At 42.1% G+C, this 13,003-nt stretch overlaps 1 protein-coding gene across 2 annotated transcripts in view; it reads left to right on the plus strand.

The window, feature by feature from the left end:
* Nucleotides 1-13,003, plus strand: part of VWF (von Willebrand factor) — a 248,017-nt gene that overhangs the window by 31,200 nt on the left and 203,814 nt on the right. For both annotated transcript variants that reach the window (XM_054039064.1, XM_054039074.1), the window contains exons 7-8: nucleotides 9,847-10,063; nucleotides 12,878-13,000. In XM_054039064.1, coding sequence (XP_053895039.1) covers nucleotides 9,847-10,063; nucleotides 12,878-13,000 — 340 coding nt within the window. The remainder of the gene's footprint in view (nucleotides 1-9,846; nucleotides 10,064-12,877; nucleotides 13,001-13,003) is intronic.

Raw genomic sequence — 13,003 nt, forward strand, 5'->3', positions numbered from 1 at the left:
CTGCTTTAGGAACAAAGCAGTTATTTAAGAGTTCACGTACTGTGCCTTCAGTATTACAGAGTGTGGTGGTCATGGTGAAATCAATTTTTAACCCATTTAGTGCTAATCTTGTGTACGCCGGTGTGAATTTGGAGTAAGTCGGCTGACTTTGGCATAGCTCTAGATTGACAGTGATAGAACTGTGATCAGAATTTGGCTGAGTAGTTGGAAACTTGGGGCTAATCTAGATCAATGCTTTTTAAGTTGGGCCTAAGATGATAGAGGAAATACGATGTAGAAAGTTCCTGCTCTGGGGATATTTGATTGTTCATTACTCAGCCACACAGCGGAGGAGCTTACTTATGTTCAGAGGAGCTTCTGGCTATTTACACAGACTCCTAAACCTTTTGAGCCTCTGAATAACGATGTTCCTATTAAACATTCTAAAATTCATCGGAATGTACTTGCAACCCCAAACTTGTAGCCCCAGGCCCCTAGAATCTAGAGAATTGGCTGTGGAAATGTGTTAACTATGGATGCAAGTGGAACCCTGCCTACCCCATCTGGTATGTCTTCACTGCAATCAGAGGTGTCATTGTGGTAGATGGAGACATACCTGAGCTAACTTTCAGCTAGAGCTGGGTGACATTTTTCAGATTAATTATTTATTTACCAAAAAATGCAGTTTTGATTTACCTGGAACAAGTCACAAATTTGACACAAATTTGCCAAAAATACAATAGTTTTGGTTAAAATATTTTTGGGGGGACTGGGAAGGAGGCCTTACAACTGTTAGCCTAGCTTTTAGAGAACTCACCTGGGATGTAGTAGACCTGGATTCAATTCCCCCCTCTGCCTGATGTGGAGAGGGGATTTGAACAGGGGTCCCCCCACTTCCCTGAAGAGTGCCCTAACCACTGAACTATGAGATATTCTGGGTTGAGTCTCCTCTCTCCTGCTGAATCTGTTCCACTCTTTATAAATAATTAGACCTTGGAGCAGGGACTTAACGCTTGGGTCTTCCACATCCTAGGTGAGTGCCCTGACCACTAAACTCCAGAATAATCCTCACTCTTTCTCTGGTCCAATAACTGTTCATTGTCATTCATAGTGGTAGTTCATAGTAATGGATAATGACAGTGAACATCTTTTTCCTGAGTTTAGGTCTATGGAGAGTTTACCTTGGTTTCTGAGTTGATAGAAATCTGCCTTATTTATGGTGCTAAGGCTCTGTGAGACCTGCTGGATTTGGTTTGCTTGACTGCACCAAAATACAAACCCATTCTAAAACTGGTTGGAACTGCAGTATGGATGAGGCTTTGGTGCCTGGAACAGTTCTTATAACTGGTTGGGGCCACTGGAGCTTTGTCTATCAAAATCAGTTTGAATTTGTTGGAAAATTCTGCCATTGTAGACAAGGCCACAGCAATCCCCCAGCCCTGGCCTTGATTCTAAAACAGAATGAGTACAGTTTACAGTGTGGATTAGAATTTACAGTTGCTTCTATATAAACCACGTTAAATATTGCTGCTTTGCAAGACGACATTTGCTCCGCAGGCCAATGAAATGAGCTTCTCTATTCTGTGAATTCCTGAGCCCACAGCATTTGACAAACATTGACTCAATTTATTCACTGCCATGAATAAACGTTGTACTATTAATAGAAGTCCAGCAAAAGTGAGAGCTTGCTGAAGAATTCCGATCTTTTCAATCAAGAAACAGATTCCTTTGTTTGCTAGCTTCAGCTTCAGGAATGCAAATCTCCCCCATCTCTCAGCCCCTTTGGATCTGAGGCAGTCAGCTGGTGGGGGAAGAAAACAATAGCTTTGGTTCATGTCATTTCTCTCCCCCATCTAGATCTGGAGTTCTTGTCTTTTCTTCCCCCACAAATTGCTGTTTCAAACCATGTCTCTGTAGAGATGCCTCACAATTCGATTTGTTTAACAAATGCTTTGGAAGATGAACAGCTCTTCGGGCCTGATCCAAAGGCAAAACTAGAGCTCTTGCATTGACTTCAATAAAAAGCCTGGCATTAAGTATGACAAACAGTGGAGCCCTGTAAATTGGTTTGAAAAAATGGAATTGCCTGGATACAGATTACTCATGACAAGATGAAAAGTCTGACAGGGAAACTGTCTGGGTGCAGGGGTAATAGTAAGAGGAGTTGGGGGAGGACAGCTCCTGCTGCTTTCCCAGATTTCCTCTTCTGCTGTGGCTAGTGAGGTGAGCACTTCCCAAGCAGGAGAAGCTGAAGTTGCATTATTTCTGGGGCTCCTAACCTTTCCTGCCAGTGTGTGAAACAGCAACTGATGGGGGAAGAAGAGGTATCCTGGCTGTGACACCCTTATACACCCCCTCTTCTCCGAAGGAAGGTCAGTCCTGCCTGCTCTCTGCCTTTCTCTTTCACTGGAGAAGGGAACAGAAAGAATTCCTGCTGCCTCCCTTTCCGCCTCAGGGAGACAGCCCCCTCCCCACCCCACCTCAGTGCACACACCAGCTCTGTCTATTTTTGCATAAAATCTCTGTCTTGACATGTCTTTAAATTGTGCAGTTCCCTGCATTTGACAACGTTCCATGGAAGGATCCCCCTGAGCCCCCATCTTTACCTGTTTTGTGCATCTGTACAGATTCTCCACCCTGGCCACATTCTCCATCCTGCTAGAAAATGGGATGGGAAGCACCAGCAATATGCTGGCTCTACCCACGCACACACTTTTGCTTGGACGGCTATGGCCCTGCCTGGAGACTTGAACTCCCTTCAGATACATGTATTCCCTGGTCCCCATTCTCTTCCCCTTGCTGCAGCATATGAGGATGCAACACTGCATCATCTCATAAAACCCAGACCGCTGATGATGGCTTCTAAACCTGGTTATCTCCCCAGCCTCTCATCTACTTTAACCACTGTCTTGGGGTGATGATCTCAGTCACCAAGAAAATGAAGTATCATCATGTGGTGACGACCTATCAGCTGACTCTAGGGATGGATAAGTAAATGAGATCACGGGCTGAGGTTAATTCATACACTTTCTTATGATTTAATCCATTTCCTAACAATTGTTAAGGTAGAGGAAAACATATGGTCTCCCCTATGATAGTTTTTAGTGTCCAAAAAAGTTTGTCATGTAAGTAATTGTGCTCAGTCACGCAATAGCTGCATAACAAATGCCTGTATAAAGCAAAGTATCAGAGGGGTAGCCGTGTTAGTCTGGATCTGTAAAAAGCAACAAAGCGTCAGACGTATGACAAAGTGGGTATTCACCCATGAAAGCTTATGCTCCAATACTTCTGTTAGTCTCAGGGCCGGCTCCAGGCACCAGCTTAACAAGCAGGTGCTTGGGGCGGCCAAGGGAGAGAGGCGGCACCTGCGGCAATTCGGGGCCGGCAGGTCCCTCACTCCCTCTAGGAGCGAAGGACCTGCTGCCGAACTGCCGCCGCCGATTGCGGCTTTTTTTCTTTTTTTTTTTCCCAATTGCCACCACCGATAGCAATCGTGGCTTTTTTTTTTTTTTTCCTTGGGGCAGCAGAAAAGCTGGAGCCGGCCCTGGTTAGTCTATAAGGTGCCACAGGACTCTTTGTCACTTGTATGAAGCAAGACTCCCAGATCGAAGCTATGCTACCACTACAATAGATGCAAGGGACATAGCTTGCCCCTGTACTGCTTGCAGTTTGCAGTATGCTTACATTTGGCTAATTGTATTTAACTATGATTTGTAACCATGTTAATGACTTGGTTCATACAGATCGGGTTTTAGCCTGGTTACAGGAATCAGCAGTATTTCTGTCCTGCCGAAAATTTAATTTTGTGGAAATTTTCTGTCAAAAATTCATTTAGAGAGAAAATTCCGAACCAGCCCTGATAGACCATCACAGGAGAAAATTGTAATTATTATTGTTCATAGTATAAACAATAAGCTCCATACTGTACTATATGGATCACAGATAGTTCCTGCTTCTTAGAGCTCACTGTTTAAAAAAAAAAAAAAACAGACATGTGGAAGACAGGACATGCTGGGAAATCCAGAGAGGGAGTTAACAAAGGTGAATATTTTATTTGTGGTTAAGAGCTCACTGCTTGTGGGCATTGAGGAAAGAGTGGGACTTTAGGAAGGATTAAATGAAGAGGGAATGATGGGTTGGTAACCTGGGTAAGGGGGTCATCCCATGGATGGAAGGTGTAGGAGGGGTTATTGGGAGAAGGAACTTAATGGGGCACTAAGGATGAAATTGCTGGAAGAGTGGAGTGGGTGGAACGTTGTAGGAGACAAGATATGGGAAAGACTGATACTGGGACGTGAGGTTGGGAAGTTGTACAAGGGACTAGATTTTGACACTACTACTCTGTGTTTGTGCGGTGCCTAGCACGATGGGGCCCCATTCTTATTTGTTCTTTAGGCACTTCTGTACTAAACATCATCATCATAATAGTTGTCTTATGCCTGGTTCATGAAGGTCCTGCTGTAGTTACACAACCAGGAGGTACACAGTTAGAACAAGGTTATGCCTCAGCTGGATAATAGAGCTTTTTTTTTTTTTTTTTTTTTTTTTTAAAAAGGAGCTATAACTCTAGCATGAAATTCAGCCTTAATGTAAGCCAGTAAGAAGTTATAGCGGCTTTTACACCAGTGCTCAGTTTGGGTCCTTTATCTTAAGAGTTGTGTGTCAGTTCCCTTAACATAGTGATAACAGTTTAGTTCTATGTTCACAGACAAAACCAAACTGTTTTATAATGGAGTGCCCCGACACAGCTGTATTTGTAATACAGATGGACCAAAGAACAGTCTTTGCAGCAATACTCTTGCAGGAAGAGATCTCTGCTTTTTTAGAGTGGTAAAAGGTTTTTGTACATTCTTAAATGTGATCCTCACTTTCAAGATTTTACCTTCCCTTAGAAATAGTACTCGGAGTCTATCTTTCATGGTGTCCTTGTCTATTCTTCGAGTATTATAGCTATAAATAAAGTCCTAGTAACCAGATAATTTTGCCATTGACTTCAATGGGAACAAGATAAGATGCATAAGAATGAGTATTCTCTGTATACAACGAGAGCTAGTGCTGAGTGAATCTTGTTTATCTCAAGACCTTGGAAGGTAAATGGAGACATGCATAGCTTGTGGGCCTGATTTTCCTCTAATTTACAATGGTATAAATCAAGACTAACTCCAGTGAAGTCATGGAGTTACAGTGGCCCCGTATCTCTCTTACCCTGGTGTCTCATACAAGCTCCTACAGCGTGTGGGAGAAAGCTTGGCTGAGTCAGTGTAGCTAGTTGTGTATTATTTATACCACACCCAAAGGTGTAGAAGGCACCTAACATAACACAGAAAGCTAGGTTTCTGCTTCAGAGAGCTTATAATCAGCCAGGCCTCTTTAAAATTCTTTATTTGATAAGGGAGCCATGAGAAAACCAAATAAAATGAAAGTCCAGAAACATTAGGCCCACCCCAAAGCATATCCCTTCCAGATGATCTATAGAACATATTGTCTTTATCTATGCACAATAGATTTCAAACATAAAGGAAATAGAGTTCATTGTTTTCATGTTAAAATGCTTTACTCAGCCTTAAAGATTATTTTTAGTGATATTTATTTAATGGCATTTGTCTTTGTTATGCAGTTCAGAGAGCAACAGAAGTGCAGTGCAAAAGAAATCAGAAGAATGTATAAAATTCCACTGACAATTTTGTGAGGTGGGATTAGGGGAGAAGAGAAGTCAGCAAGTTGTGATCACAAAGAATCATCCATGCCATGGTGCCACCAATCACATTTAAAATGACACCGCCAACTTGTAATCAGATGAATTACAAAAACCTAAAAATAAACAAAGTAGCGTCAGGTCCTACATTTGTTCCTAAATATCCCTGTAATTTTTTTGTGGTTTTACAATCACAGTTTCCTATATTTTTATTTTCTCCCTTGTTGCTATGTGAAAGAGCCATAAAAACATCAGGGGGAACTGATTAACACCAGAATTTTCAAGTGGCATTGATTTGGGTCTCCAAAGTGGGATGCCTTGGACCTGATTTTTCAGAGGTGCTGAGCACCCAAAACTCCAGGGGAAGTTTTGTGGCTCAGCATTTCTGAAAATCAGGTCTGTGGCATCTCACACTAATCACCCAGAATCAGTGGCCACCTTTCAAAATATGTCTGAAACTAATTAACGATAGAGTGGAAAACAGTGAAACTGACTATACATGGTGTGCAGTCAAATGTACAAAATAAACAAACTGATCTTTTTGCAAATTGGCAATGTCCTGTTAAACATTTGCAGAGATTCTTTTCCATTAATGCTTAAACTCCACAAGTCTACAGAAATACCCTGTAGCAACAGATCATAGAAATGTAATTTGGTTAAAATTCTGGGATCCAAACTTTTCCAGTCTCAAGGGTTGTTTAGAATCCAAACTGGGGTCCAGACCTAAATTTTGCAGCTAGCTGAACTATACCCCGGCAACTGAATGTTTCTGAAACTGGAGGAGGGGATTCAAAATCCAGGTCAAAATGTTATGGCTTGATCCCATCTCCAATCATGAGTAATTTACCACACATTAAATCAGTGGCCTTTTAAATTTCTCATGGAACAATACTATCAACTCCTTACATCTTTACACTGATCTACATTCAAAAAGAAAAGAATTTATATTATATTAAACTGAGGTTAGGATAGTGATTAAATAATAGTGAACTGACCAGTGTGTCCAACTGCTGGAGATGGTCAGTGAAAATGTTCTGAAATTTCATTTTGGCAAAATATGCTGATTTGGGAAGCTGAAATGTTTTGTGGGGACATATCAGTTTCCATTAAACTTTTGTCAGGAAGGTTGAAAAGAGAGTGAAGAGATTCTCCATGGCTGGGTGACTACGGCACTGTTGTGAGAGGACAGATTTAAGTCCCTACTCTGCCTGATTGAGAACGATTTGGGAGGAAAAACTCTACTCTGAATCAGGCTGAGCAGAGACTGGAACCTGGGTCTTGGACACACAGGTTTTTGTGAAAACCTCTGAAAGGTTTTATTTTTGTTCCAGCCTGGCATGAACACAAATTCTGAAATCTGGCGAGTTACCGCCATTGGGAATTGTTGGATTCTGTCTGCCAGGATTGAGCGCCTTCAGCTGAGTTTGAGGATTAGTCAAACCCAATCTCCAGGCAGATTAATGAGCTCAGCTGCATTGTGTAGAAATGCCTGATTGGCTGAAGGGAGCCAGGCAGCCTGCTTTTAAACTCAGCAGGAGAAGTTACTGGTTGCTCAGTGCTTCAGCCTAGCAGCTGTTGATCGATCACTCTTGCTCCTTCCCTGCTCCTGGTTCCTGACTCCAGCTCTGACACTTGGGATCTGGCCACTACACTGTCAGTTCTAATTACTGCCCTTTACTGAATGGAATCAGAACAGCTTCAGCATGAATATTAGGCTGAATAATGTCCCTCCCGATAGAGAAAAGCAAGTACATGGGTCTAGTTAGCAGAAAAAGGAATGCTTTGTTTATAAGGCAGGACACAGACATTGTCAATCGCTGGTGCTTGCAATTTGCGCAGCACAGTGTAACCACCTCAGTCCTGCAAGTGTGTCCATGCAAGCACATGTCTCCACTCACAAAGAGCAGCTTGTGCCTGTGTAAAACAGACCCCCCTGGTGCAACACCTAACTGATATTCTTCTTGAGCTCCAATTGTAGTGGGAAAGGCCTTTGCAGCGAGAGGAATTATTTTCTTATCCTGTTATCATTCTGGACATCTGAGGGATAATGGTGTGCAGCATAGATACAAGTGAGTGTTCCGAAGTGGCCAAAGATTAGTTACAAACTCACAGTGATTCAGAAAATGGGGCTTTTTGGAATAATTTGCTCCCACATCTGTATTACTTTTCTGCTGGATGCTGCAAATTCTATGCTTATTAATAATAAGAACATAAGAACAGCCATACTGGGTCAGACCAAAGGTCCATCTAGCCCAATGCCAGGTGCCCCAGAGGGAATGAACAGAACAGGCAATCATCAAGTGATCCATCCCCTGTTGCCCATTCCCAGCTTCTGGCAAACAGGGACTAGGGACACCATCCCTGCCAATCCTGGCTAATAGTCCTTCATGGGCCAATCCTCCATGAATTTATCTAGTTCTTTTATAGTCTTGGCCTTCACAACATCCTCTGGCAATGAATTCCACCGGCTGACTGTGCATTGTATGAAAAAATGCTTCCTTTTGTTTGTTTAAAACCTGCTGCCTATTAATTTCATTTGGCGACCCCCTAGTTCTTGTGTTTTGAGAAGGAGTAAATAACACTCTATCATATCCCCCCTTAGTTGTCTCTTTTCCAAGCTGAAAAGTCCCAATTTTATTAATCTCCCCTCATATGGCAGCCGTTCCATACTCCTAATACTTTTTGTTGCCCTTTTCTGAACCTTTTCCAATTCCAATATATCTTTTTTGAGATGGGGCGACCACATCTGAACGCAGTGTTTAAGATTTGGATGTACCATGGGTTTATATAGAGGCAATATGATATTTTCTGTCTTCTTATCTATCCCTTTCTTAATAATTCCCAACATTCTGTTCGCTTTTTGACTGCTGCTGCACATTAAGTGGATGTTTTCAGAGAACTATCCACAATGACTCCAAGATCTTTCTTGAGTCGTCACAGCTAATTCAGACCCCATCATTTTATATGTATAGTTGGGATTATGTTTTCCAGTGTGCATTACTTTGCATTTATCCACATTGAATTTCATCTGCCATTTTGTTGCCCAGTCACCCAGTTTTGAGAGATCCTTTTGTAGCTCTTCACAGTCTGCCTGGGACTTAACTATCTTGAGTAGTTTTGTATCATCTGCAAATTTTGAATTTGAATCACTGTTTACCCCGTTTTCCAGATCATTTATGAATATGTTGAATAGGACTGATCCCAGTACAGACCCCGGGGGACACCACTATTTACCTCTCTCCATTCTAAAAACTGACCATTTATTCCTACCCTTTGTTTCCTATCTTTTAACCAGTTTATAATTGTTTATATTTTCAAATTTAAATATCAATAATCAACTATATTGATACATTGACAAGATCCATTAAACGAAGGAAAAATCAGCTATAAGTTGTCAAAGTCCTTGGAACATCTTGGACAGTTTAAGTTAATCTCTCTCCTACCACCAGCAGCTAAACATTTAACTAGGTCAGATTCAGATTAACTATTTATTTATTGCTTCCTGCATATATATATATTTTACTTCTATATAAAATCAGTTAGCTCACACCCATTATGTCAAACATTGGTATGGAAATTCAAGGGTCAGAGTAACTCCCATGACTTCTGTGACACTTACTCATCTTCTAATCCTGCAGTGGAAAAAACAGGGTCTAGATAAAAATATTAGAATTGGGCAATACAATATTAGACTTATTGTTGTCATTGATATAATTTATTTGTGTGTGTATGTGTGTGTCGAGGTACATTGATGCACATCGGTCCTTTCTGTTCTCTGCCTGTGCCACATAATAGTTTAGTCTCCTGAGGGATGTAATAATTTGGTATAATTCTGGTTGTTGGGCTTAGTGTGGAGGTGCCTGGGTGGTGCTTATTGGCCTGTGATCTACAGCAGGTGAGACTAGATGATCTGGTGGTCCTGTCTGGCCCTACAATTTATGACACTAAAACTCTAATAATTGACCTTGAAGGGTAACAGTGTGTGGGGGGTGGAGGAGTAACATTTCTTTTGCTTTAGATTATATTAAAATTTTCAAAGCCCCACAATCCCCCAGATTGTCTTTCATACCTTCCCCCCCACAGATCGTGACCCACTGGTTGAGGAACACTGATCTAATCAGTTTGTAACAATATTTTGATTTTTTCCCCCCTCGCTTGTTCTAATTATGCAGGACATCATGGAAAGGTGCCAGCTGCTAAGGACATCTTCAGTATTCTCCAAATGCCACCATCGAGTTGATCCAGAGCTATTCATTGGTCTCTGTGAAGAAGATATGTGCACCTGTGCTCGGGACATGCACTGTCACTGTCCAACTTTCCTTGAGTATGCCAGGAGCTGCGCTCAGCAAGGAGTGATTGTGGATGGCTGGCCGAACGACAGCTCGTGTAGTAAGTCTATATCATTACGATTCCAAAGCTTCCCCGTGAGGCTATTATTGCTTAATCCACAGATCTATACATTGCAGTTCAGAGGGTCTGTCAGAAAAAGCTTTTACTCCTGTCCTGGTTTATCCAGCAAGATTATTTTGTTGGCTCGTTCTTTACTAGTTTGAATCTTCTCTATGGGAGTGTCTATCCATGATGCGGCTCCATTATCAGTAGAGTGCTGCCAGCCATGAGCTTTGGGATGAGGTGGCTTGATTTCTAACTCTGCCAATAAGCTTCCAGAATAAGATGTGGCTCAAGACATGATCACCCTATTTTGACCATGAAGTACACATTCATTAGGGTCAGGTGACAGGGTGTTCATACCCAATACCCAGCAGGTCAAAGAAACGGCTAAAAGTCTGTGAGGGAAGAGATGAGAACCTGCCCTCTTCCAGAACATCTGTATGAGCTGCCAGTCAGGAGAGATGGGCTAATAAATGAGGCAGTCTTACTTCCTTGGGGTATGAGTCTCCCTGTTGCTCTGCACTTTGTTTAGTTTTTAACACTAGTACAAAGTGTGTGTAAGATGCTGCCATTCTGTTCTGGTACTGTGTTACATCCACATTACACTCTCCGTGCACTGACAGAAATAACTACACAAGGTGTGGGGCACGGAAAATCAAGCCCTGGTTTGCCAGTGGGGAGGGCCAGAACCATTCTCCATCCTGTTGGGACGGGAGGTTTATTTTCATTTGTGGTTTTAGTCAAACCCACAGATCAACAGCATTTGTTTTTCCTTGTTTACTCTTTGGGGGAGGAGATAAGTGTCAGAGTTTAGGCTACTGCAGCTGTACTCCCCATCTCTGACCCAGCAAGTTTCCTGCTCCCCAGCATCACGTCTGTTGGGTGGAGACCTCCATCTCTCTCTGTTCTGACCCAGACTGAACAGCTCCCTGATTATACTATGAATTCACCAGCAGTCAGTCTGCCTAAGCAGGCCTGCGTGCTTGCTCTTCAGAGACTAATAACAGTGTAGCTGACCACAGTTATGATTTACCAAGCAGTTCTTTCTATGCAAGCACATTTTATTCTTACGGTAAAAGCACTGCTGTGAAAACATGAAAACCAATACAAGAACTACACATATGCTAATAAGCTTACCACAGATCACCTCAACTCGAACAAGGGCTGAGGCAGGTGATGAGTCCTTCAAAGCCCACCAAGGAGTCTCTTCTTGATCACAAGTTCATAACAGCCTCAGCTCAGAACTAGCACACTCATGAAAAGTTTTAGCCTACCCTTTAGGGGTCTTTGATATGGAGTTTCCAGGAGCAGGTAATTAGTGGGCAATGGGTTGTTCACAAGGCACAGCTTCAAAAGGATGAACACCCCCGCCCCATGAGTCATTTGCAGTCTATTCACACCCAGTATTTCCAAGGAAATCCACTTCGCATGTATTGTCCTAAAAGTCCTTTGAAGTTTCTAATCCTTCCCAGAAATTGCATTAGTCAGTCTCGTAGAGAAATTACAAACAATTCCCAATAACAAATACACAATTGCATTTTTAATACAATGGACCCCGAGGGCATTAAACTTAACCCAGGCTTTGTCTACACTGCACTGGTGTGGACAGTGCTTTGTCGGTGGGAGATGCTCTCCTGACCACAAAGCTACCGCCTCTTATTGGGGGTGGATTTATTTTGTTGGCGGAAGAACTCTCTCCTTATATGGCGGCATGGCTGTAGCGGCACAGCTGTGCTGCTATAAGGTGCACAGTGTAAACATAACCTCAGTAAATTTTATCTTAATTCCACAATGTCCAGGATATTGAAGGATATCTGTCACGACAAGCTTAGATATGTTTTTCTTCTGCTGATGAGGACCTTATACTGCTTCCTAGAGACTTGAGGCCTGTGTGGCGTATGGTCTCCTGGGAAAGAGTACTCTGTGCCCTAATCCTAATGTGAGGACATTGCTTTCTTTTGTGTTAGCTTTTACTGAAGCATCTTGCCCAGCAAAGAAACTCTGCTTGCGTGGTGTAGTGTTGTCAGTGCAAATCAGTCCATGTGGTTGTCACCAGAGGGCCCTTTGATACAAGCATTCTGGGTAAATTTGTCTCTGCCATGCTATGTGTGTCCCATGAGTAATGTCATTGGGAAGTAGAATTAACTGGACATTTGATGATAGTTCATAAAAAGAAGCTGAGGAGATATGTGGTAGATGAACCCATGCCTGTTAAGGCTGGGCCAGCTCCAGGATATATTTTGGGATTTCCAGGTCCCACACCTGATTGACTTCTCCCTGGCAATACAAGACATCAGTGTGACACAGTGAATGTGCTGTACAAATGTGAGGGTCTTTAGGAGGTAAATAATCTATTTCTGTATCGGAAGCAGCTAGATATCCTTGGAGGGCTTTTCTCAGTAATGGATCACACAGATTCCACTCAGAATTATTGTCACGTAATTTGCTTTCTTTACGTGGATGATACGTGATGTGTGAAAAAACAATTTTTTTTAACCTTAAACATGTCTATAGAACAAAGTGACAAGGCGGGTGAGGTAATATCTTTACTGGACAAACGTCTGTTGATGAAATATATAAGCTTTCAAGCTTTCACAGAGGTCTTGTTCTTGTATAGAACAGAGCGGCAGATGCAACTGTCAAATTAAGCAACAAAATTAACATCTATTAAATATTTTGTTCCCGAAAATGAAATCATTGATCAGAGAGGATCTGACCTCATGTCTGACCCTGGTCATTTGTTCTATGATAATTAAAGAGATTAACAGTTATTAAGGGATATGTATTTCTAATTTTGTTTAATTGTTTCAGGGCCAAGATGTCCAGTTGGCATGGAGTATAAGGAGTGTGTATCTCCTTGTGTCAAAACCTGCCAGAGTCTGAATATCAATGAAGTTTGTCAAGGACAATGTGCTGATGGCTGCAGCTGCCCTGGTA

Source organism: Malaclemys terrapin, chromosome 1, assembly GCF_027887155.1.
Source record: "Malaclemys terrapin pileata isolate rMalTer1 chromosome 1, rMalTer1.hap1, whole genome shotgun sequence".
In the NCBI taxonomy this organism is placed as follows: domain Eukaryota; kingdom Metazoa; phylum Chordata; order Testudines; family Emydidae; genus Malaclemys; species Malaclemys terrapin.